The sequence below is a fragment of the Lepisma saccharinum genome, chromosome 28 (assembly GCF_977018435.1).
Source record: "Lepisma saccharinum chromosome 28, izLepSacc3.1, whole genome shotgun sequence".
Lineage (NCBI taxonomy): Eukaryota > Metazoa > Arthropoda > Insecta > Zygentoma > Lepismatidae > Lepisma > Lepisma saccharinum.
Genome location: NC_139256.1, coordinates 17,363,619 through 17,389,233, shown reverse-complemented (window position 1 = coordinate 17,389,233; position 25,615 = coordinate 17,363,619). Strand labels below are relative to the sequence as shown.

Sequence of the window (25,615 nt, the reverse complement as noted above, 5' to 3'; positions counted from 1 at the left end):
TTTTTAAAAATCTTAGATGGCAGACTATTTTGAAGTGAATTTTCTATGATTTTTTATATTTATTGTAAAATCTTGAATACAGAGAAAAATTCAATTAACAAATGAGAAGCACACACCCACATATATAACAAATATTAATTCAGCTGCTTGATGCATGCCGTTCTGAGAGCCTGCTTGGATAGATGGAAGCCTGGAGGATCATTTAATGAATTGTAGATGGTTTGTAGCCTATACAGAAGTGATCTTTGTTCTAGAGATAGCCTTGAAGATTTGGTGTACAAGTTGTTGCATTTGCTGTTGGTACATGAGATAGGGAAAAGTGGCAAGGGTTCGTTAGTGAAAAGTTGTCCATTCATGATTGTTAAGTACCCAATAGGACCAAATAATGTAAATAGTTTGCCAAAGCGGAACAGAGATGGCAGCACCAGGCATGCAAGATTAAGAATTGGCATAATATATGTGAATAACTTTATAAATAAGAACAAAGCAAATTGGAAAGATGAAAAACAATAGAATATATTATAAGAAGGCAAAGAATAAATATAAAAGAAATAAATCAATATATATATTCGATACATCAAATCAGTGGTCATATGTAAATTAATATGAAAATTAAAGAAGCCAAAGCACTGATACAAGTTTGTGTCTTTGAACAGATATTGCATCTGTCTGATTGATTTACCATTCCCATAGCGGAAATTTTGTTTACATCAGTGGCGGCACATTCCAGTCGACGCCCCACAGCACTTTTGGTTGCGCCTGTCAGTCGTTTGGCACCAAGTATACACTCTATTGCACCCAGTTAGTGTTGGCATGTTCCAATCGCAGCCGCAAAGGAGGAGATTAGTATATTTCCCAAAACTTAAGGGAAAAAGTTGGAAAAAGGATATATGAACTCATAAATCGTCAAAAAGCTGAAATAGAAGGAAATCCAGAAGGAAGTCCACATCCGGACCATCCATTAAGAAGGAAGTCTAGATCCAGATCTGTCCATTAAGAAGGAAGTTCACGTAGGAAATCCAGAAGGAAGTCCAGACCTGTCCTTTAAGAAGGAAGTCCAGATAGAAGAATATACAAATTGAAGAAAAGAAATAATAAAAAGCATATTGAGATGAAAATTGACTGTAAACGAGAAAATTATAGAAGAAAGTAGCTTATCATGTAAATATTCTTACTCCATGTATCCTGTGTTTAAATAATATATTCCTTTAAACGTCTCCATTGGAAGGCATCCTGTCTGGTTTCATTGTCTACAAAGAACCCTACCCTGTAAATATTCTAGCTAAGGTTTAAGATTAAGATTCATGCACCTTGCACCAAATAGAGGTAGCATGATTCTGAAACTTGACGGCAAAGGGAAAGATCGTGAATTTGAAGAGTGGATAGAATTTGTGTCTGGAAAAGTTTGCAAGGGTTAACATCTATGTTTGACTATTCTGATAAAGAAATTTACCACTTCGTTTGCAATTTGTCAAGAACGAAGTACAGTCAAACCCCGATTTTACGTTTTTCAGGGGCCCGTACATAAAAAACGTAATGCGGGAAAGCATAAGGGAGGGGTGAAACTCAAGTGTCAGTAAGAAATTACTACACAATCGACTTTTTATGGGGTATATTGTATCAAAAATTATTTAACAACAGGAAGGAAGTATGATAATGAAGTTCTAAGGTCGAAAGCAAGATGTGCTGTTATAATCAATGACGGATTAGCGGGACCCTCTTTTGAGGGTAGGGACGGTGGAAGACTGCTTCTAACTGCTGCCTATTAGGTTCAGTTTATGCATCTGATCGTGTGAGATCTCCGTTCACTCTGTAAACTGGTAATTACTTGATTTTTTAGAAGTTCTGGGTAATTGGAGGGGGGAGGTGTCAAGCTGGGTGCCAAGCATCTTCACTGTAATCAAAGTATACTGAAGATATGCAGAATGGTTCAGATTCCACTTTGAGCTGCATATGTATTCATTCCCGATCAGCCCAACAGCATGAAGTGAACAAAACAAGCTTTGTCAAACTTATGCATTTTTAGACGTCGCAATAAAGTATCAGTGATGCGAACAGGATTTTCGAAAGGGGGAATGGAGTTACATATACTTTTCATAGTAGTCAGCCCTCATTTTGCAATCTTTTCCTGCTTTTGATGTTCTTTTTCTTTTGTTTTAGAAATACTGGCCAGAGGGAGGGGGGGCTTATGACCCTCATCACCCTCTTTGGCCACGCCACTGATTGTTATTTACATTCATATTAATTGACGTTTATTATTGGATTTAGAAGTCTTGTGGAGGGCAAACACCTCTTCCACCAATAGTGAATGAGGTGGTTTTTTTTGTTTCTTGTGTGTGTGTGTGTGTGTGTCTTCCGTCAACGTTTAATATTGCATGATTTATTATCAGCACGTGAATGGTTCCGATAATAAGCGGCGATTATATTATTCTTAGCATTATGTGCATTTCCTTCCTGCACTGCTCTGTGTGTTCAAGGTGTTTATCAGAAAGCTGAACAAGAAAAAATAAATAGCTTTTCTTTTTCTAACTCCTCACTTTGTGTCTGGTACTCGTGTTTCCTAATCGTCAAAACAAAACAAATTTCGGAGAGGAGATTCAAAACAATGCCATTTTTCTTCCCTTTGGATGAGTCATAGCTATGGAGTCAGGAGATGAAACATTTGGTGCCGGTTGCCAGCTGCCCGTTGCTCGCAGACACCCCTCCCTCCGGTTTGTAATGGAAGGGGGGGGAGACGAACAGGTGGTTGAGCGGCGCTGAACAAGTCTTATCAGAAGTGTGCTTTTTCCCAGACAAGTTGCAGGAAGAAAGAAGGAGGGAGGGAGGGGGGGAGAAGGATCACTGTTTGAAGTTCTCCAATGTTGTCATGTCAATGCTTCAGACATATGAGCAAGATTTCCGATGCGGGGTATTAAAAAATGAGAAAGGGGCTGAATCCAATTACTGCATAGCTCTGCACAGTGCCCGAGTAATGAGCTCACGTTGGGGAAGATGGGCATCTTTTTTTTCACTTGCAGTACGCTATGTTCGTTGAATGTGCATATTCAGGTTGAAGAGCAACTGCATAATTTTAGACGCCAGAGGAAAGTCTTTTCGCCTTTATGTTAATTGGTTTAGTTGTTTCGTGTAAGGGTGCTCACTTCCACAGGAGCAAGAAAATCGGGGCAGAAATACTTGGTGGCACTTTTCAGTGTGGTCAAAGAAGCAAATGGTGATCGAGTCTCGTTGTCAGTTTTCCAGTTGCGTTTTGTGGAGGGGAAGGGCGAACAAAGACATCTCAGTCACACACATTGCGTCCAAACTCTAGGGAAGGCAGCATTTAGAGAGAATCGGTTTGGCAACGGTGCGCTTGTTGTCTGAACCCACGGCAGAAGGATCGGCCCATTTAATCTTCACGGGGAATGCAAAAAGTGCCATTTTTCCTTCCTATCCCTCAAGGGAGGTATCACAAATGCAAGATGTACCACTGACTATGCCTCTTCGCTCCCCTCCTCTTGCACGAAAGCATAACATCTGGAAGTACAAGGTCGCGTGGTGAATGAAACAGCTGCAAAAGCAAGAAAAGGGAGGGAGAAGTCGCATAGTCAACAGAACAGGTTTCTGCCAAATTTTAAGACATTGTCACGGCTTGAAAAACATATAAAGCGGGAGTTAGAGCGAACATAAAATTGAAGTGAACGTCCAATTATTTAACATGGCCTTTTGCTGGGGCCTGACTGGATGAACGTATTAAGCGGGAAAACGTATAATGCGTGAATGTAAAATCGGGGTTTCACTGTAGTTGAAAACATCAAATGACACTGAAGGCAAAACCAGTGTCACCAATACCTCACCGAAGTACAAGGACGTGTCACCTGCCTGAATCTCAGCGAATAAAGTGTCATTCAGCTATTCAAGATGACGCTCAAGCAACTTTATCAGTAGGAAGATGTACGGATATTGGAAGATTTACAAAACACGGGTACAACTAAGAAAAATGCATTTAAGTTTATTTGTATTCATTCAGTTGCCATTATTGTTGTTGTTATGATAATTACACATGCCTTGCTGAATTGCAAGTAACTTAAAATGTTATTACCTTGAATACTTGAATTCACTAGCTGTCTTTGCAGATATGGGATTTCCAAACAGAACAATTTCGTCCAACTGATACTTTTGTAAATATTTTAAATGGATCCAGTTTTGAATCTGTAAAAAAGGGAAATTTAAATTGTCCAAACAATACAATGATGCACAAGACAATTACACTTGAAAAAAAATGAAACCTTTAACCTTTTGGGTCCCAAGCATCTCAGTCGAGATACCCAAATATAACCCTCGCGGTCCCAAGTGTCTTGATCGAGACGCTGTGTCAAGGTCGTAGTTTTTACGTTATAACTTTTCTATCTTTGGCTAGAATTTCGATTTTCTTTATATATATTGTTCCTAACACATGTATTTAACAGAAATGTTTCTTGCACTTTCTTTTTCTTCATGAAAATGGAGTGGAAAAGGTGGGATAAGGGAATTCTCTTTTGCGTCTCTTTTCAAGGGAAAAGTGCCTCCCGAATGGCGCAGTGGTAGCGTCGTTGCCTTGTAATCAAGGGGTCCCGGGTTCGATACCTGGTGGAGGCACAAGTGGTTCGGATCCTACTTTAAACTGTAGGTCCAGTCCCGATTAGCCATACTGTGCATAAAGTGGACTTAAAACACCAACTCAACTCAACTCAACTCAACTCAATTCAAGGGAAAATTTTTGCCGACAAAGGAAGACCGGCTTTGTTATTCTAAAGCATATTCCTTTCACTCCCACCTGGTAACTGCATTTGAAGGAAGCTTGTTTATCAGTATCCGATGTCAAAATGTAGTTTTGTGCCCAAGTGCGAGGATATTTTTTGAGTGAAGTGACAGACTTCCAAAGACTTTTTTGTCATCTACGTGTTTTTCTTGTGGTGTGAAAAGTGTGCTAGTGTCGTTTGTGGCTGCTATGTCCCCAAAAGGCTTATAGTCGACCATGGCTGCCCCCTGTGATCTCCGTTCTGATGATATCCGAGATGAGCTGGAGGATATGGATACAGACTCCAAGTGGGATGAAGAAGAGCTTGACATTCCCTCTGATATATCTTCAGAATCTGATTCTGATGATACGTCACAAAGACGTTCCCCTTCCCCTCCTCCTCCTCCTGCTCCATCCAACTGGCAACCCCCTTCCCGAACTGTTAGAACTGCTCCCAACCCCCAACCTTTCCTAGGACAGACTGGACTGAAGGTTCGACACATTGAAGATGTATCCTCTTCCTTGGACTTTTTTTCCTCGACTTTCTCCGAAGAAATCTTCCAGCATCTGGTGACTGAGATCAACAGGTACTACCACCAACATATCACGAAGCACCCAACGACATGCCAGCGATAATTTCTATGTGCATTTTTAACTTTTCATATCCTTTTTTTTGGGGGGAGGGGGGGAGAAACCCCATTTTCTAAAAAAAAGTATTTTTCAGGGGATTTCCCCCCTTTCCCCCTCCATATGTATGCCGAATGTGCATAAATTATATATCGTCTGAATCTGGGATTTATTCTGCGTACAACGGTATATCATTCATATCTCCAGGGCAAATAGTCTCTGAGCTAAAGTCATTTCAAGGTACCGCTGCATTTTGAAGCTTAAATCAGTGGTGTGCCGACCATTCCTTTTGGGGGTACAACTCACGTTACATTGGTCATATGATAATAATGCAAATATTTTTGTGTTCCTTACATGTCAGCGATCATTTCCATGTGCATGTCGACACTGTCATGTACTTTTTTCTTGGGGGAGGACCCCATTTTTCCCCCCGAAATTTCGGAATTTTGAGAGTGAGCCCTGTCCCCCCCCACCACATATACGCCGAATTTGAATAAATTTCATATAGTCTGAATCTCTGGTTCATTCCGCGTACAACAGTATATCACTCATCTCTCTAGGGCAATTAGCCTCCGATCTACACTCATTTAATTGAAACTCTGCATTTTGCTCAAAACTGGCTCGGGACCAAGAGGGTTACATGTGAAAATGGCCTTGGGACTCAAGAAGTTAAATATGCATTTCCACATGTATCTCATATCTATGAGAGATTTGCAGGTTCAAGTTGATAAATCGGCTCAACTGATTGAGGTATAATTTTCTACACACACTTTACACATTCAAAACTGATGAAATTTCCACAATGACTGTTAAAATGCATGGAAAATGGTGTATACAATCTAAAACTGAAATTACCTTAAGCTAAAGGTTCAAGGTACATGCATGCATGTGAATGTATACACGTACATGTGCTGCAAAATATTTAAATATTTCCAGACTGGTAAGAATCTTCTATTTTCCTTTCCCATGGTCTCAATAAAGCAAGATATAACATTTTACTTTCTTTTGCCTTGTTTCTCTATGCAGATAATACCTAGTTGCCAACTGATTGACAAGTATTAAAAACTTGCATATACAAACCTCATTACATGCCAGATTAAGAATTTTGATGTTTTCAATCTTGCCGACCAAAATGCTTAGCGGCTTTAAATTTGTGAGCCTATTATTGGATAAATCAATTGAGGTTACTTTCATGGTTGAAGCTGAAGATGAATCCCCAGAATCTGAAGATTCACGAAATATGGCTACAATAGCACTAAGCACTCCAATGAAGATGGCATCATCGCATAGGGCACATAAGTAGTTGCCTATCAATACTGGAAGAGAGAGAAAATAATATGTAATAACTGAGAGCTGTACACATTTTACTTCTGAAGATAAAAGCATGATTTAGTATCAGTATTCGCTAATACGTACATACAATCAAGTTAGACTTTAGTTAAGCAGGTAAAGGTACGGTAAATTTACCCGTGCCATCAAGGCACATTTATGGGGATGCGATCAGCACCATACTCTGGCCACCTTCGTCCCTCAGTGTTGTCACCAGGTACCAATTGATTTGAGGCTGGGTGAGCCCCAGAGCCACTTTAAGCGGGGACAAGGCCGAAAGAATTCCGATCTTAGATCACCCACCCCAGGAATCACACCTGGGTCTCACACGCCCTACCGACTAGACAACCGTGGCTATTTAACTAAGCAGGCGAATGAATCATTTAGAACTTCATCAAATCCTGCAATTTTATATTAGATCAGCAATACAACAGTCGTCAGTATTAAAAATTATACCAGTCCAGCTCTACCAAAAGGGCTTGGAGATAACCAAATAGCTCTTTAGTAATTGCAAGTAAAGTACCAACGAACCAATATGAAACCGAGGCAAGTACTGATGAAATACTAATATAAAATTTAACTGTACCAATAACCAGTGCTAGAAAAATTTTCTTCAAACCAGGAAACCTCCTACTATAGCCTGACAAGTTAAATCCCGATATGTACAGATCGCTGCGGAGCATTGCCTATTGCGTCATCCTCCCCACCACTCTTCTACGTACTGGTCTGGCCTTGAGACTACAAGTGGTGCCAACTCAGCAAAATTAAGCTAAAACAAATATGACAAACTATTTTAAGAGTGTAGATTGTCGGTGCCGGCTCATATCAGTTTATCAGTGGTTCATTTGATTTAATCCGGTAGTATTATGTACCTGCGTTAACGTTTATAATGAAGAGAAACTACTGGGCAAATGACTTCATTTTCTGAATGCGACATCGAGCAGTGGCCTGATTTTTTTTTTAAAGCCGAGTGGGGTGGGGTTTATTTTGTTTATCGTACAACAATCACTACGAGTAGGCAATCTGATAACATGCTTGCTTATGTTCTTTTTTAAAGCATTGAAATGTTCTTCCTCTTTACTCTTGGCTGCATATTTTTAAAATGCAAAAATCTAATCATGCCAGGTCCAACGAAATCCAGAATCTGCTCTGGAAAGCCCCTTAGAGGACAGGCCAGAGAAATTGTTTACAAACCACCATGTGCCTCCACCGGGAATCGAACCTGGGATTCCTTGATTACAAGGCGACGACGGTACCACTGCGCCATCGGCGAGTTCAAGTTTTAAAAGAAGGAAAAGAGTCGTTGGCGAAAGGTGAGCTGAAGTTCTGTACTCCGACAGGTAGAAAACAGCCCAGGAAAAAGCGAATACAAATTTCTTTGAAAATCCTCAGACCATTTCGCTCCCTCCAGGTTGCAACACTGCAAACCAACGTCGCTGCGGAGAATGGAGTGGGGAAATGTGGTGTGAGCTGTGCAACAGCTATTTGCAGCATCTTGTTTTTAAACTTGTCAAGTTATAGCAATTGTACATACTACAGTATGTTTCAAAAGTCACGCAATCCAAACTTTAAAAATGTATACGAGGGTTGTGACGTTTTTCCACGCAGAACTGTAATACAAAAACATTACATTAATTTATCGCGTGAAAAAGCTTCACATTTCCCTCATATCTTCGGTACGCCGTGCGTCAGCCGGTTATTGAGGACTAGTTGATGGATTGACCACTAGAGGCCCTCAGTGGTAAATCCTTTTTTGTGCGATCACGATCGACAGGAAAGGTCAGTCCCGATCCAGCGTACAGTTGCAGAGGAGTAGCAAGAGACGACCTCGACTTGTGGAGGAGCAGGAACTCGTATGGCTAGACATACCTCATTTTCGCTTCGATGATCTTCGGTAGAAGGGGACCACCTTATTCATCGAACACGACGAGAAGCTGCCCTGTTTCGTATTTGAGTGGGAGCAATACGTGAAGGACTTGGTTTTTTGGAGGAACGGCAGCAAGCAGAGGAGACGACCATGGAAGCGCTTTTGACCATTGGCCATTTTGATCGTCGTTCTGTCGTGTTCGAAGCGGAACCTGAAGCTATGAAGACGCAATTGGACAATCTCAAGAAGGAAGTACAGAAGTAGCAGTACAGGGTACTTTGGATCAACGTGGATAGGACCTCTTCGAAGGGCGTCATTTGGTTCCCCAGTCGCCACCATCGATAAGCCACGTTATCTGATTGTTCCGTCTTTCGAGGTATGTACTTTTGCAATTATTACGAAGTGAACTGTGAAGTGTCTAATGTTCCTATAAAAGCCAATGATTGATTTTTATAACCTTTAATAGTATCTTGCATATGTTATATACATATATATCTGTATGTTGTTCGTTTAACTAATTTATTATATTACTACTGGGGAATGTTAAAACTTTTGAACATTTGTTGATATCATCAAAGAAAGAAATGTTGTAGTTATTGATGTATTTGTTATTGATGAGAAAAAATATTAACCATTCTGCGTTGTGAGGTTAATATAATAAAATTGACCACGCATCACAAACTATATCTTGTAGTGCATATTTATCTGTCACACAAAATTGTACCTTAGATTAGAAATTTTCCAAAACGAGGTTGTGGTTGTTCGAATACGGAATCGTGGCAAAATTTACGTTTCAATTCAAGGTTTAACGCTGTTACGAAAGGGAGGCAAGTCTTTGACATCAGCACGAAGGTACCACCTTATTTAACGTGTCGCATTCTCCCCCCCCCCCCATTAATTGGTTCTCGCTTGAGACTGAGGTGACTGTACAAAATACATGCCGTTAACCTCAAACAATGACTTTTGTAACTGTTAGGTTTGGGTACGTGTAATTTGTCTCCACGGCCTCTTTGCGCGTTCCCCCATTTTGCTATTTAATTGAGCACCCACCTAACTAGTTACTGGGTCACTATTTATATTTTGAGCCTAACAATGAAAAAACAGGAATTTGGCATTGAAAACTGCTTTATTGTTTTTCGAGGTATGCTCCTTTATGGTCAATACACTTTTGCATTCGTTCGAACCATTTGTCAAAGCAGTTTTTCCAATCTTCTTGAGACACCTCCATAATATGGTTTTTGAACGCATCAACGGCATCTTCCGCCGACGAAAATCGTTGTCCACGCAATTTATTCTTGACATTCGGGAACAAGAAGAAGTCATTGGGTGCCAAATCAGGACTGTACGGCGGATGACCCATCAATTCGATTTTTTGACTGTTCATAAAGTCGGTTGTTAGACGAGATGTGTGACAGCTGGCATTGTCTTGATGAAGAATGATCCGACGGCGTTTGTTTGTTTTCCGTATTTGACCGAAGACCTCTGGCAAACATATTGTTGTGTACCATTCAGAGTTGACCGTTCTACGTTCCTCTAAAGGCACAGTTGCCACATGACCAGTTTTCCCGAAAAAACAGGCGACCATTTGTTTCGATGTGCTTCGAGCGCGAACAACTTTTGTTGGATTGGGTTCATCTTGAAACACCCATACAGTCGACTGCTGTTTACGTTCCGGCTCATATGCATATATCCATGATTCGTCACCTGTTACAATCTTATATACGTCTTTTGAAGCACCACGATTGTATTTATTGAGCATTTGTTTGCACCAATTGACGCGAGCGTCTTTTTGAGTTTTTTTCAAATTGTGTGGGATCCAACGAGAACATACCTTTCTCACAGCTAAATGATCATGTAATATTTTATATATGCTGGTGGAACTAATGCCTATGGTTGCCTCAATCTCACAGTATGTCACATGACGATCTTGCAGTATTAGGTTTTGCAGAGCATCAATATTTTCTTGAACAACAACTGATTTTGGACGACCTTCGTGAATCTTGTCGGTGAGCGAATGGCGGCCACGATTAAATTCGTTATACCAGCGTTTCACAGTGGAAAAGGATGGGGTTTCATCGCCAAATGTGGAAGTAAGTTGATCGATGCACTCTTGTCTTGATAATCCACGCATGAAAATGGTCACGAGTTAATTCCATTTTATTGTTGTCGCACAATCTCCAAGGCAACATAAACAACACAAATCAAGCTATTGACAAATATTTGAAGTACGTTATGGTCAATAATGCCAGACGATTCCGTGCAAACGTCAAATCGCGCCTAACTTCAATCAGTGTTGCCAAGGCTCAAAATATAAATAGTGACCCTCGTATCATGAAAATCGTAAGACATATTTACACTGGGTTTTCTGCACTAAACTAATCCTGTAGGCTGTCACTGGGTTCATAAATTTATGTTAGTATTTATCTAAATAAAAGCAATTACATTATTTTAAAAAAACATTGTTAATTTGCTGAAAACATTTGAGAACCGATTTTCAGCAATAAATACCAACTCTTAAACAATTTGTGGGATCATTTGTTGGTGTTTGACTGGTTGTAAAACAGTTGCTTTGTGAGGTACAGCAGTAGCAGGGCATTTGTATTGGAAAACCTCTTGCACATGAGCGTAAGAATGAGTAGTAAAATACTCTTTAGCAATGCACATCACTTCTCCAATGAATATGCCATGCTGAATCAATTAAAAAACAGGCACAGTAGTGGCGAAAGTGAGCGAAGAGAATTCAATGTAACCAGGGGCAGCCTAGGATTCCCTAAAGGGCCCAATTTCGGCACAAAATCTTGATTTCGCCCTGCTAGTGTTGCCACATATGGAGATTTGTCCCAAAAATGGCACTTTTCACTCAACCCATAAAATTGCCAGTCAAAAATTCATCAAATTTTGCACATGACCAATATTGGTCGCGAATGACAAAACTGACATGGCATCAGTCATCAAATGTTTAATTATGACCCTTCGATAATTTCTTACATATTTTCAGAAGTTCATTTCTGGAAAAATTTGAATGCTTCTTTCTGTCAGTTATTAATTTATATAATTTTCTGTACGGAGTGAACTGATAATTTTAAGCATTGAAAAATATCTCAATCGATGAGGCTTTATAATGCAGAAAACCCGGTGTAAATATCCCTTACAGTTTTCATGATATACGTTTCCAAAGTTTGCATTGTGTGACTTTTGAAACACTCTGTATAAGATTCTGAGCATCACGGTATTCAAAACATTGCTAAATTATTTGACAAAGAAGGAAATGGAGTGTTGGGGGACAAATGGCAAGAAATTGTTATGGACTGTACGGAATGTTCACAACGTTGATTAAAAAAAAATTGCTAACTTACTCTGTACTGCAATTTGAACTTCGAATCATCAAAATTTCGTACATATTACAGCAAAAGAGCACAGTTGCCAGGCTGAAATTTTTAGTCGCTGGCGACCTGGTGACCAGAATTTTTCGAGCCCTGCCAATAACTGATCCAATATAAAATTACAAATGGTCCTTGAAGAAGCTGAACTGTTTTTGGCCTCCTACATAAAAATATAATACCAGATTACTGCATGCAACAGGAGCTGCATAATTAAACATTTCCTTTTTAAAAATGTAGGGGACTGAGATCACATGTTAATAACCGTAAATATTAGCCAATAGAGTACCGATTGGCGATTAATCTGCCCCATCCCTTCCATAGAGAGACTTTAGGAAATAATAAAACTGCACGACTTGATCTCCTAGGATCTTGAATTTCAGGATTATAATGTCCTGTTTCATAATTATTTGAACTGAAATGCAGGAAAAGAAGGAGTGCATACATGGATCCATATAGAACTTCGACAAATCTAGGTGTTTGGTGCTGGCATTGTATCTTCTCTGGATAGCGTTCTTTATGGCACTCATGGCATCTTTCTCTAATGGCATGGGTGGCACTGGGCACTTCTCAACATCAACTGATTGCCAGTGTAATTGCTGAAAGAGTAGGAAAGATACACAAGTTATACAAGAAATCATTCAAGGAACAAAATAATTAATTGAATTGGTGTTTTAAGTCGACTTTATGCACAGAAAGAAAGGGTAATTGGGACTGGACCTACAGTTTAAAGTGGGATCCGAACCACTGTGCGTGCCTCCACCAGGTATCGAACCCGGGAAGGAACAAAATAATGTTAACAGTAAATTCTATTCTTTCTGTATTAGAATGTGGCATAAGAAAAAAACAATAAACCTACCTCAAATGGATTACTGAAAAGTATCAGCGGCATTTGTTGCAAAATACTTGCAACTTTCTCATCATCAACGTAGAACACAGTCTCATTTACATCCTTCTCCTTTCCAGCTACACGTAAATTTTGTTTCAACTGTAAAACAGAAAAAATAAATTAAAACATCATTCATAACCAGAGAACAGATTTATGATGTATACCAAAAGTGTTGGATATGTAAATATGTATTTAGTCATTTTATTCAAGATATGGAATTAAATATGGACTTACAATTGTGAAAAGTGACAATTTTAATTAGGGATGCAGCTCAACCAGCTAAATAAAATGCATTAGGCTTACATGACATTGACTGTAATTCACAATTAGAGTACAAAATTTACATTATGTTACCAGAATATATTACTAAACTTTCTCTTAAGTGTTGAAACTTGAATCTTTTCCTGTCGTATAATACCGCCGACCTTCAAAGATGAGGAATCAGCAGGCACGGGAGTTTAAGAGGAAATAGTAGGAAATAAAATAAAAAGTCAGCATTAACTCGGAGAACGGTTGGGTGCAGGATAGGACATGCACAGCCGGCTAACGTTCGGAATTTTGAATCTCACTTAAATAGATTGTGTGAATAGATCTCGAGGTCAGATATAGTACGATTGTCTTAGAGTACGGAGTCATAGTCTGATTATCGATTGATACGCAAAAGAGTTACTGTGAGGAGTGGTGCGCCATCAGAGTTTAATTTCAGGGACCGTGCCTGCACAGGAGAACAGGCGGAGGCGATCTTCACATCTAGAATCAGAGGTAACGAACATCCTTTTCTATTACATCATGACCCTGCCAGTCCAGTCAAATGAAGTTTTTTAAGCTTACATGTTGTAGGCGTTACCCTAATTTCTCAGGGGTGTTACCCCAGGCTATAAAAGTACCTCTCACATAAGCAAGTAGCTTTAGGTCGGATTAGCCTAGATTAAGATCCCTAACAATACTGTAGGGGTTTTATACGCTGTTCGCCCTAAGACAGATTTATATTGACTGAAACTGTGTTCATTATTGTGTGAAGTAATGGGAGTATATTTAAAATATGAAACATATTTCATCTCGAAAGCTTGAGCTTGCATTCTCTATTGTTGACAATGACATATGCATTGCCTATTGTCAAGATTTAAAATAAACGGAGTACAAAAACAACAGAAAAGCTTTGTACGTAACACAAGAAAGGAAAATGTAGTAATAGCATGAATATGGATTATATGTCATAAAATGTTTCAAAATACGGAAATTATATGCAAAAATAATGAAAATGTGTGCTAAAAGCAAATATACACCAAAATACGAAAAATAAAAATACCACTTTTCAAGCTTACATACCACAATTCACAAAGATGACAAAAAATAGTATGGATTTTAGCAGTATATAAAGATATGTATTTGCATATAAGTCTGTTCTTTGTTCACAACCACCTACGACAGTTTAAAATAAACACAGTATGACACAAATGATTACTTTGGCATGACGTGCAATTTGACATTTCTTCAAGGCATGAACAAATTCAAATGGAATGTACCAACAGAAGGGATAAAGTAAAACTCGTCTTACTATTATAAGGTAACACTGTCAATATCTCAATACTTTTACAAATGTCAATTAAGAAAACTGAAAAATTTGGAATACATATATTTATTTTCATTTTCATGAAATAACTCCTCATAATTGCAGTAGTAATAGCTACTCTCACCAGTATAACAGCATGCGAAGGCTACAGTTCAACGAGTGCAAAGGTAGGATTTCAAGCTTGGATAACACAAGTACCCAATGTACTCTTCACAATGTCTCAAGAAAGAAATGAAGTTTATGATCATGCATGGGCAGAATCAAGTAAGAACCTTTTTACCTTTAGATTCATTATAAATTAGTAGAAATTAATTTAAACCTCACCTTAATAGGATGAAATTCGAACGGTGCGACTAAGTTGGTAATAGCACCCACAACCAGTGATTTGCTGTACCAGGCTCTTGCATATTGTATCTGAAAAGTAACCACAAGAGTGGTATAATACTACATTGTATAATTACATTACAGAAGAGCAGAGAAGGTAAGACATATTTTTCAGTGGACACACTGATAATAGTTTTGTTACTTAACACACAGACACTGGCGTACCCAGGTTTTTTTTCAGGGGGGGGGGCTGGAATTGTCCAGGTGGATAGTACATAGATGCATTTTACAGGGAAGGGGGATACACAGTATAGTATGGTATTTCATATTTTTATAACTTTACACTCTTATAAATGGCAATTGTGGGTCATTTTAAGAGAGGTAAGCATTTAGCACTCTGGTTTTTCCCTACTTTTCCACTGCTTTTACTTGAAAATGTTGATTTTTCAAAATTTTGGAGGGAGCTGTAGCCCCATCAGCTCCCCTCTGCGTACGCCAGTGCATACACACAGATTGTACCTGCACTACACCAGGAGCACATCGAGTATCTGAGCGTTGCTCGCCAAACAAGATTTTCGCTCATCGAACAGACAGATCAAAAACACTTTCATTTTAATACAATTACAAAAAGTGAAAAATTATATTACCTTGAACTGTTACTTGAACTTCCTCTGTAATTATGGTTTAGAATAATCACAAATACTTCATTAGTAGCCATCACACAAGATCGAAACACAAAATGATATATTTAGTGCCTTAAACCTGCAGCGAGCAAGGTTCAAGCTCACTCAGCGAGCACCAAGCAATGCTTATTTGACAGTCAAGTAGCTGAGCGATCATGTTGCTCGGTGAGTGCTGAGATAATTGATATATCACTGTTGTGAAAAGGTGCTGTAAATTACACCGGGCTAATGCCTGATGCATAATTTACCTTCCTGATTAAGATTGAAATATACATAATATTACCACACAACTAGGCAAAATGGAAAATGTATTCAGCCACCTTACATAGTCTGAGCAGAATATTGCAACTTCAGACACTTACAAGAACCTTCTAAGCTGCATGGAAATAAAGCCTGTATTTTATCTTCAATAAAGAACTTGAAAATTATTCATATATGCAAACATTTGTGAAATAACTACATCTGAAATAATATATGAACTGAATTAATTTTATACTTCATCTTAGAACAATATAAAAATTGAATTTTCGTTGTAAGTCCACATTATGCACAGACAGGCTAATCGGAACTAGACTTAAAGTCTCAAGTGGGACCCAAACCACTATGTGACTCATCAGGTACTGAACTTGGGATCCCTTGATTATGTGATGATGTAACCACTACCCCATCGGAGAAACTAGGGATGTGCCGAAGCCAATTACAGATGTATGGAAATCAGCAGAAATTGACATATTGGCATCGGTATCGGCAAAAATCCCAATATTTAAACCGGTACAGATTAGACTAGAGTTTTACCTTCTAATAAGTTTTATATTCTAGTTTTGTAAGATTTATTGAAAATTAGGTTATGATCCATCATTATTGTAGAGTTTTTGTAATAAAATTATTGAAAAACTCTCATTCAGAGGATCAACCTAACTCAAAATTGGAAATAAAACCGTACATTGCTGAACCAGGATCTGCTGTTGTATTGGAAATTCAAAAATGAGTATTTAAACCTGAAGCAATTGCTGACAAAATACTTGGGCATACCTGCTGCATCAGTATTCAGTGATTGAGTGTTCAGTGTTGCTGAACAGATTTGTGATAAGAGAAGATGTAGGTTACTTCCTGAAGTGCTTCCAAAACTCGTGTTTCTGAAGTTTCTGGCAGCAGTAAATTTCCAACATTAAGAACAGGAATTCATTTTGCATTTCAAAGAACTGCTTGCGTACTAATGTTAAATCTCTTGTGAATCCATGTTTTCTTAAAGGTTCACATAACATTTTGTAGATGCAAATGTACATTCGCATCTCTTGAGAATACATATGTATATACATATGATATGCAATAGAAATGTACATAGTAAATTTATTTTTGACATGCTGAAAATAACATCCCATTTCTGTTTAACAATCCTATGTATCGGAATGGGTTCCAAAAATTATCGGTGAGTACATCGGCATCAGTAAATTTTCAGCTTCGTCACATCCCTAGGGGAAACCAAAATAATATTAAAATATTTATATTTCAAACCATATATAGGAAATGTTACTGGCCAGTCAATTGTACATAAGTATTTTTTCATTGCCAGTATTATGATTAATACAGAGAAGGATAGAAATTTAATAACAACAAAAGCTAAAAGTTTCTCGGTTCAAAGAAATCTTACCGACTTCTAAAAACTAAACTGTGGATGATTTAGAAATGTATTGTCATAGTGTGAGCACTTTTAGTAAATGTACCAATTATGTTGTACATATATATTTATTTAATGTAATTCCTAATCAAATTTCATGAACCAACAGCCCTTTGAGAGCAATGGCCTGCCAAGAGGCTTTTCATTGGGTGTCGTGTGGTCAGCACATCGAATCCCATCGCTACTGTTTGATGTCACTACTACTCAAGAATAAATATGTTAACTCAGGGAAGTTTGTAAATGTTAGATGACATCAAAGATTACTTTCGTCTGTCAAAACATATTGAAATTTTAAGTATACACAAATGCAGGCCATGACAATGAATGACTTTAATTTTCCTGTCTAACAATTAGTTTCAGAGAAATAAAATCAGTAGGAATTGAGTTTGATAAAGAATTACATTAAACAGTAATTTTCATGAGAAGCTGAGGTCCTTGTTAACCATTATTCATAATAATGATAATTTACAAAAAATATATTGATGGTATTACTTACTGTGACTTTAAAAAATGGTGAATACAGGACAGTCTTTGATTTATCACCTCTTTCCTTCTTCCTTAAAAACAAAAATACAGTACAGAAATAAATAACATTACAACCATAAAATGGCAAATAAGCCTATCATCACAATAAAACAAGTAGTGGCAATGAAGAAAAATATTCTGTGTTAATGCAAAACAGGAAATGTTCCACTGACAATATCATAGTGACAGATGTAACTATCAGTACATATATTTATTTCACCTGCAATAGTTTAGCATCCACATGAATGTTTCATTGGGCAAACATTAAAATGAACAAATAGATGAAACGGGACGTATGGTCACAAAATATTGTTATAGTGGGACCACAAACAAAAGAACCTGGGTGTGTCCTGTGCATCATACTTGTGCGTAGAGGAAGAAAGGCTGGCCCCTGTTGCAGAGTGGTTAACACATCACACTATAATGCCAGGGATCACAGGTTTGAATCCTGGCCTGGGCATGAGAGTTCTTCATGAGTGCCCCTTCATCAATTTAATCACATCATCCTCATCTTCACGATAGTGTCAGAAAGTGAGGTAAAATAAACTACGCAGACAAAGCTATAGCATCTGGAGTCATAGCCCAGAAAATCCTGTGTGTGGGTTGTGTTGTGTCATCCATATGGGGCATTACATTGTCACGAAGGGACACAAGGACTACATTTTTGGTAAGCAATAGTTTTGTTACAGTTTCTGTGCAATGAAATATGAAACTTAACACTGTTCATTAAACATAACTACCCTTAAAATACTTTCCCAGATTTGTAGCTATAAGTGAACAATTTTGTGTCACAGGTGGGACAGCCAAAACTGTCTCTCTTCACTTAAAAATAAATTTATTTTAATTTCTGTGAATTATCAAATGATGAAAAATAATTTAAGACAAACAGAGAAGGTAATAGACCTTTGAATATTCGAGTGGAGTTGAGGGGGCAATGTAACAGTTAAAGGAGAAATTAATTGATTTTTGGAGTCAAGGGTGGGACACAATAGAAAACACAAGTAAATCAAAATGTTAAAATAAATGAATAATAAATATGTACAATACTTTCTAACTTAACTACGTATAATACTGAGTTCTTATCCAAAATACAAGATAGGATGACATGAAATGCCTCATATGTGTTTGTTATTATCCCTTTATCCATGTAGAGATTAGCCAAAAGTGGCAGGAAAGCAACATAAAACACAAAAAACAACATTTCTAGTCTGCATTACACAAGAACAAAGATATCAGTAGCTGAAATACTTACTTGGTTGCACTGCTTTGTGATTCGCTAGAAGTTTCTTCAATTTCCTCCTTCGTTCTCTTTTCCTCATCCATTGCATCATCTGTTTCTCCACTCACAGGACTATATTTTGGTTCTTCATTACTCGTCTCCATAGCCTTTGGCACATTTTCACAGTCTTTCTCACTAGAGTCATTATCTGTCTTCTCATCATGACTTTCATTAGTTTTACATGCACTTTCAGGTTCACTTGTTGAAATTTTATTCGAGATGCATTCAATATTTTCCTTTGTCGCATCGGGATTAATTTTACTCTCTAACTCAAGCTTCTCTTCACTTTGTTCATCATGCTCTTCTGCTGATAACTTAACCTTTTTCATCTTTCTGTCTGGTTCTTCTAATGTTTCTGGGGCACGTTTAATATTCTCACTAGGTTTGTCTTGTGGAGTACACTCATTCTGGTCCTCGCTAGCTGCCTCATCGATATCTTTGGAAATAACCCCTTCTGCATACTTTACACTATCTTCTGAAACTTTCACAGATGCCTCATTGGGGATAGCTTCAGTTGTCTTTTCAATAATATCTGAAACATTCACAGGTGATACTTCAGATGACTTCCTTTTGACAGCTTCTGAATCTTTTACAGGAAGATCTTTGAGCTTATCAATAGTCTCATTTTCATCAACATTGGAAACTTTCATAGGTGGATCTGTGGGGCAATTACCAGACTTAGATTCATCAACCTTTACAATTTTCACAGTTGCCTCCACGGAACCATCTGCAGTTTTCTTATCACAAACATTCACATCAGCTTCTTTACAGCTATCTTCAGTCAACAACTTTTTACTAACGTCCATACCAGTCTCCTCCACTTTTTCTGCACTTACTTTCTCACCAAGTGCTGAAACTTCTGCATCCTTTGGGCTTTCTTCGGATGCTTTATCTACATCTGAAACTTTCACAGTAGCCAGCTCTTTGCTTATGATAAGGGCAGTTTCAGTTTCGGCACAGTCTCCAGTTTTCTCCTCTTCAGACTTGTCATCATTCTCCTTTGCTTTCTCATCATGAACTGAAACTTCTGTATCATTTGCACTTTCGTCAGATGCTTTATCCACATCTGAGACTTTCACAGTAACCAGCTTTTCCTTTTCAGTAAGGATAGTTTTGTCACAGCCTTCAGTTTTCTCTTCATATTTTTCATCATGAACGGAAACTTCTGTATCATTTGCACTTTCTTCAGATACTTTATCTATAGGCCTATCTGAAACTTTCACAGTAGCCAGCTTTTTATTTTCAATAAGGGCAGTTCCTTCACAGCTTCCAGTTTTCTCTTCTTCAGTCTCGTTGTCATTCTCCTTTGAATTACGATTTGTTTCAGATTCTTTATTTTCAACAGCTGCATTCTGGGAAATCTGGCTATCACTTTTGTCTTCATCATCACTTTCTGCTTCCTTCTTGTCATCTTCCTGTGAATCAGATTCTCTGTTATCAACAGCTGCCTCGGGTGTAATTGAACTAGTTAGTTCTAAAGTCTGTGATGATGATTGTTCACTTTTATCAGTCTTATTGCAGTCAACGTCTGAAGTTTCTTCACAATCTTCAGTTTCAGAAGCTGTCTCATGTGACACTTCTGAATCATTTTTTGCCTTTTTCTCAGCTTTGCCTGCTGGCGCCTTCCTCCTTCTTTTTCTTGCCATAGAATATTAGATTAAAAATTATGGTATAATTATATTTTCAGCAGCCACTATTGCCTCTCTATCTCCTGATATATGCGAGTAGTGTCTCCTTGCAATTTCACAGGATTCTGAAAACAACAAGCAAAATTCCTTACATTTTGCTATTTTTGTACAAACTAGAAAGGCACTTGAGTATTCTTCCATATGATTAGTCCATCAAGGCACATTGCTGATGGGTTGTTTAACACTATTATGGTGCAAATATTTAGTGGTATTAGTTTCAACACAAGGGCCATTTTCAGTACATAATTGGAAACAATTAATTGTTCTGACTCAGGTTTAATGAGACTATAAGGTCATGATCACAGAGCATCAATTCTTGAGCACTTAACATATATGAAACAATTTTATTAGGGGGGGGGTCACATCTATGAGTAATGAAATTTAGGGGTTGTAAATAGAAAATCTAGCAAAGCTTCATGTAAATAATTCATGACTGAAAAGTAAAAACTATGAGCTTTAAGAAAATTACACTTTTAATGTTGTTGTAGGTGACAACCTTTCCCGTTTGTATTTTGATTTAACCATCCTTTTTGAGATACAATTATTCTTAGTTAAAAAAGAAGAGAAGTACAGCTGTCAATTTATGTGTCAATGTTTGTGTTAGATTTAAGGTAAAAGGGAAGCGAAATTTAATGTAATTATAGTTCAGAGGCTTCGTCCTCTTGCTTAACGGGACCTGGAACTGTCAAGTTCAAAACATGTTTTGGTAACCTTGACCAGGTAACCCTCAGGTGTCGGTAAACTATTTCAAATGTCAAAACATGGTATGGCGCTCCGCACGTAGACGCGTCGAAATAGAAAAACAGAAGAAACTTAATGACTTGTAATAGATCACGTAAATAACCTAAGTTTTGTATAAAAGACCCAAAATTCTGTGTTAGGATACAGTTGTACATCCATACACCATTCAAGTCTACTGTGGAGCTGCCGGGTAAATATCTTTGGAAATTATTCCTTGTGCTCTGTCTGAAGGACTGTCTGTAAAACTAAGTGTCTACAGTGTTTTGTGAATACCTACATGTGAGTGACGGTAACTGTAACCAAACTATGTGAGTGACGGTAACTGTAACCAAACTGTAATTGTGGTGTCTCCAGTGACTTTGTTCAATATACATATATATTTAAAACCTCAAGTACGAACTTTATTTATTTGAAGTTAGCTACCAAGCTTTCACCGGACCAACGGACACGTATCTTCGAAGCATCGTACCCCCCTCCTTCTCCTTCCGGAGGATACAACAATGTGATTAAAACTAGTAACAATGCCTGCAGCATAGGCATAGCTAGAACTTTATATTTGGGTGTGTACAAAGAAAAAAAATTATGTCTTGTACCTTTTTAATAGCATATTTTGCAACACAATCACTCTTTAACTGAACTGATGTTTGTAAAGGAATATAAATTCACTAAATGACAGTGTTGAAAATTTCTGAATATATGTAGTAGAAAAATATCAAATTGCATAGAAATTACGCACACACAAAATGTTCATACATGTTACAAACAAATACATCAAAATACATGTTATCTATAACAAGAGACGTCTGTCAAAAGGTACAATGTTCTTAAACACATCAATAACTTCATTTTCATCAATAGACTAAGCTTTTTTCTGTTCCACAAATAGCAAGAGCAGGGCTTCCAATCTATCCTGCTTCTGAGTTGCTCTTAATTTAGTTTTAACTTGGGTAAGCTTGGAGAAAGCTCTCTCACATGTGCAGCTTGTGACAGGTATAGAAGAAAGGCGCTGCAGTACAGAGTAGAATGCAGCAAATATCTTCTTTCTCCAATGACATAAAAAAATCGAATAACTACAGACACACGTTTCATCAGTGATAATGCACACGTTGGTAGCAAGAAATGACATTTTTTACAAACTAGCGCTTATTTTCTCTCTTATTGAAACATCTGTCTTTAAATATCTTTGATAGAACAGCCTATTAGGGTGGGCCTAGGCACACCTAGCACACCCCTTAGCTACGCCTATGGCCTGCAGAAGGACATACTTTCCCTTGGATGGCATGTGAAAATTATCTATAAACAAAATGCTGCATTTTTACCTACAGCGATCCTTAAGTCTGTAAGATAACTGGTTTCACCCAGTCCATGAGCCCAGTTATCTTCATTGATTTCGTTAAGACTTAAGGAATGCACCCGGTAACAATTATGAATAATTAATGATTTTTTCAAAGTTTCGCAGGAGAAAGGCAGAATTGGTAGAAATGATTGTTAAATAAATTTGGACATTGGTGAAAATAAATACCACTGTTTGGAGTACCGAAAAAGTGCAAATTTATTGGGGAAAAAACATGTAAAAAGTACATTACAGAAAGCATCTGCATTTCCTATTGACAAGGCATTTTTCATTCATAGCACAAAGACAAAAGTCTAGCAGAATAGTGGAAATGATTCTGAAAGCAAATTTGAAGCTTTCTGAAATTACATAGCACTGCTTGCATTTCCGAAAAGTCATATTTATCGACGAAAGGAAGATTTAAAAGGTACCTTATGCAAATATTCTCACTTCCCATCGATAAGGCATTCCACAGAATACTGCCAACATGAGGCTCAAAGCAGTGTGGTGGTTCAGACCAGAACGAACATGATGATATGTTGAAAACATTTAGGAAAATTATTTTCACACTAAGAGCTCTAAATATGGCCCAAATAGCATAATCATGAAAGCACTAAGAGACGTTATTTGAAGACAAAGAGCCCTAAACCTGACTTGCCTAACCTAACTACAAAAACCCCCTTGCACTACACATGTGACCTAGATGGTAGCAGCAGTTCATAAGAAAGACGACAGTAAATATTGCAATAAAACATAAGGAACTTGGGCCTTCGTTTTGCTGATAAATACGACTTCTTGGAACTGAATAATTACTCTCGGAAAGCTTCGAATTTACTTTCACAATCATTTCCACTATTCTTTCTCTTTCTACTATGAATGAAAAATGCCTTGTCGATGGGAAGAGTGGATGCCTGTACATAACCTAATCACCAAAATATTTACAGACATCATCTGAATACTAAGAGGGTAAAAATTTACTATCCTTCGGACACCTCAAATTTTTTCGTTTCGTCAATTTTTGACATTCGTATTTACGTATCTGCTTCGCGGAACATTCCTGAAGGTGTATCAACATTGTTTTGATGAAATTAATTGCAATTTTTCACATTACCACTACGTCTTTGTTTTGATGAAATTAATTGCAATTTTTCACATTACCACTACGTCTTTCTGATAGGCCTTTTCGCTTGACTGAGACGAACTAACCTAACCACGCACCAATGGTTCATGGGGCAAGCGCCAATGGTTCGCAATTATTTCCAATTTCTAGATCCTGATACTAACACGACACCAAATTTTAACTATGTTTCCTAACCTAACCACGCACCAATGGTTCATGGGGCTAGCGCCAATGGTTCGCAATTATTTCCGATTTCTAGATCCTGATACTAACACGACACCAAATTTTAACTATGTTTCCTAACCTAACAGAACTAACCTATCCACGCGCGAATGGTTTGTGGGGCTAGCTATTCTTCATCACAGAATTAATCTTCAACGAACAACATGAATTTCAGCTTTGAAACATTCCCACATCACACAAAACACCTTCCCAATGGTCAACAATGCTACAGGAACTTATTACGGTAAGTAGTTTCTTCTGTAAAAATAAATAAATGTGTCCGAAGGATAGTAAACAAGTACCAAAAACACAGACTACGTCTCCTTGTCTTACGCTAATTATCACACATAATTTCGAGGATATTACAATGTATAGCACATTGGATGGCGACTAAAATACTATTAGCTTTTCTCTTGTAGAAATCATTGCGATCTTCTTCAGAAAGTACAAGGGACAAAAAGGGTATATTCTTGTGCGCAAATCTGAAAACTACGACTGGCTTTTATTTTTATTTTTTTTACACATGAAAGAGATTCAAATAACATACATGGTCTTCCAGCTTTTCACCAAGATACATTTATTTCAAGGAACTTACCGGTTCTTATACACAAATGTATATAATACATACATACCAAATAAACAAAAAAACAAACAACCGGCAACTGACAGCATGAACACACACATACAGATACTACCAAGGGGGTGAAACTCTAATGCCAGGAGCTGTGGTCTTCGTGACGTCAGCGATGTTAGCGACATCTATTGGCAGTGCACCCAAGTTATGCGCTTCTCAGTCGCGAAGTACTTCATAGTTCTACGCTAGATGTCACTCCATCGCCAACTAACAGTGAAACCAAACACAATATACATTTGCTGATCCTAGTTACATTGAACGTTTTTAGGACATCTACTTGAAAGTTCTCGCAGGAATATCTCCAGAAGAAGTCTGGAATTTTAAGTTTGTTTCATGCACAGATAGGCTAGTTGGGACTGGCCCAGCAGGTTAAAATGGGATCACACCTTGAAATGGACAACGATGTGCGGGGTATCTCCAAGGTAGAAATATCTGTCCTATTTTATAATTTATTATTTGAAAATATAGGAGCATTCAACAACTGAACTCACGGCTCGAGCTAGCATTCCCTCATCTAAAAACTTCCATTTCGAACACACTCTCCAGTCTCCACCAGTGTGATATCGAACCCGACACACCTTGATTACATGGCAACGAAGTTACCATTACGCCATCCGGGATGCGACATGGTCTTATTCATCATGTGCATTATGTAATACAGTGTTGAACTTCTTTCCTTGAATAAGAAACTCGAAATCTGGCCTTGAGTTCCCAAATAATACTGTAGACATCTTAGAACTAATTATTTATTAATTAGTATTAATTATGAATTATATCTAATCCTTGGTATTTGCTGCTTGTAATATGAAGCTTATATTACACAGCGCTTCACATTGATATTTATTTCCACAAAACATTTTTTTTTCTGTCATCCAGTGCTTAGCTCATTTTCTGCGGGTAGAGTTAGCAACACTCATTCAACGTTCGCCAGCCCCCGCGAGCTCAGCTTTGAATTTGAAACGGCTGT

General features: G+C 37.8%; 1 protein-coding gene across 2 annotated transcripts in view; it reads right to left on the bottom strand.

Annotated features, from left to right (window-relative positions):
* The window catches only part of LOC145980736 (uncharacterized), a 37,498-nt gene extending 12,795 nt beyond the window's left edge, over window positions 1-24,703 (bottom strand). The window contains exons 1-8 of one of the 2 annotated variants that reach the window (XM_083113798.1): window positions 24,647-24,703; window positions 18,884-20,663; window positions 17,603-17,663; window positions 14,746-14,835; window positions 12,819-12,947; window positions 12,405-12,558; window positions 6,464-6,699; window positions 4,079-4,188 (exon numbers count right to left, since the gene is read on the bottom strand). In XM_083113798.1, the coding sequence (XP_082969924.1) occupies window positions 4,079-4,188; window positions 6,464-6,699; window positions 12,405-12,558; window positions 12,819-12,947; window positions 14,746-14,835; window positions 17,603-17,663; window positions 18,884-20,556 (2,453 nt within the window). In that variant the 5' untranslated portion in view covers window positions 20,557-20,663; window positions 24,647-24,703. The other variant, XM_083113799.1, reaches the window with a different exon arrangement.
* Window positions 24,704-25,615: the final 912 nt, after the last annotated feature.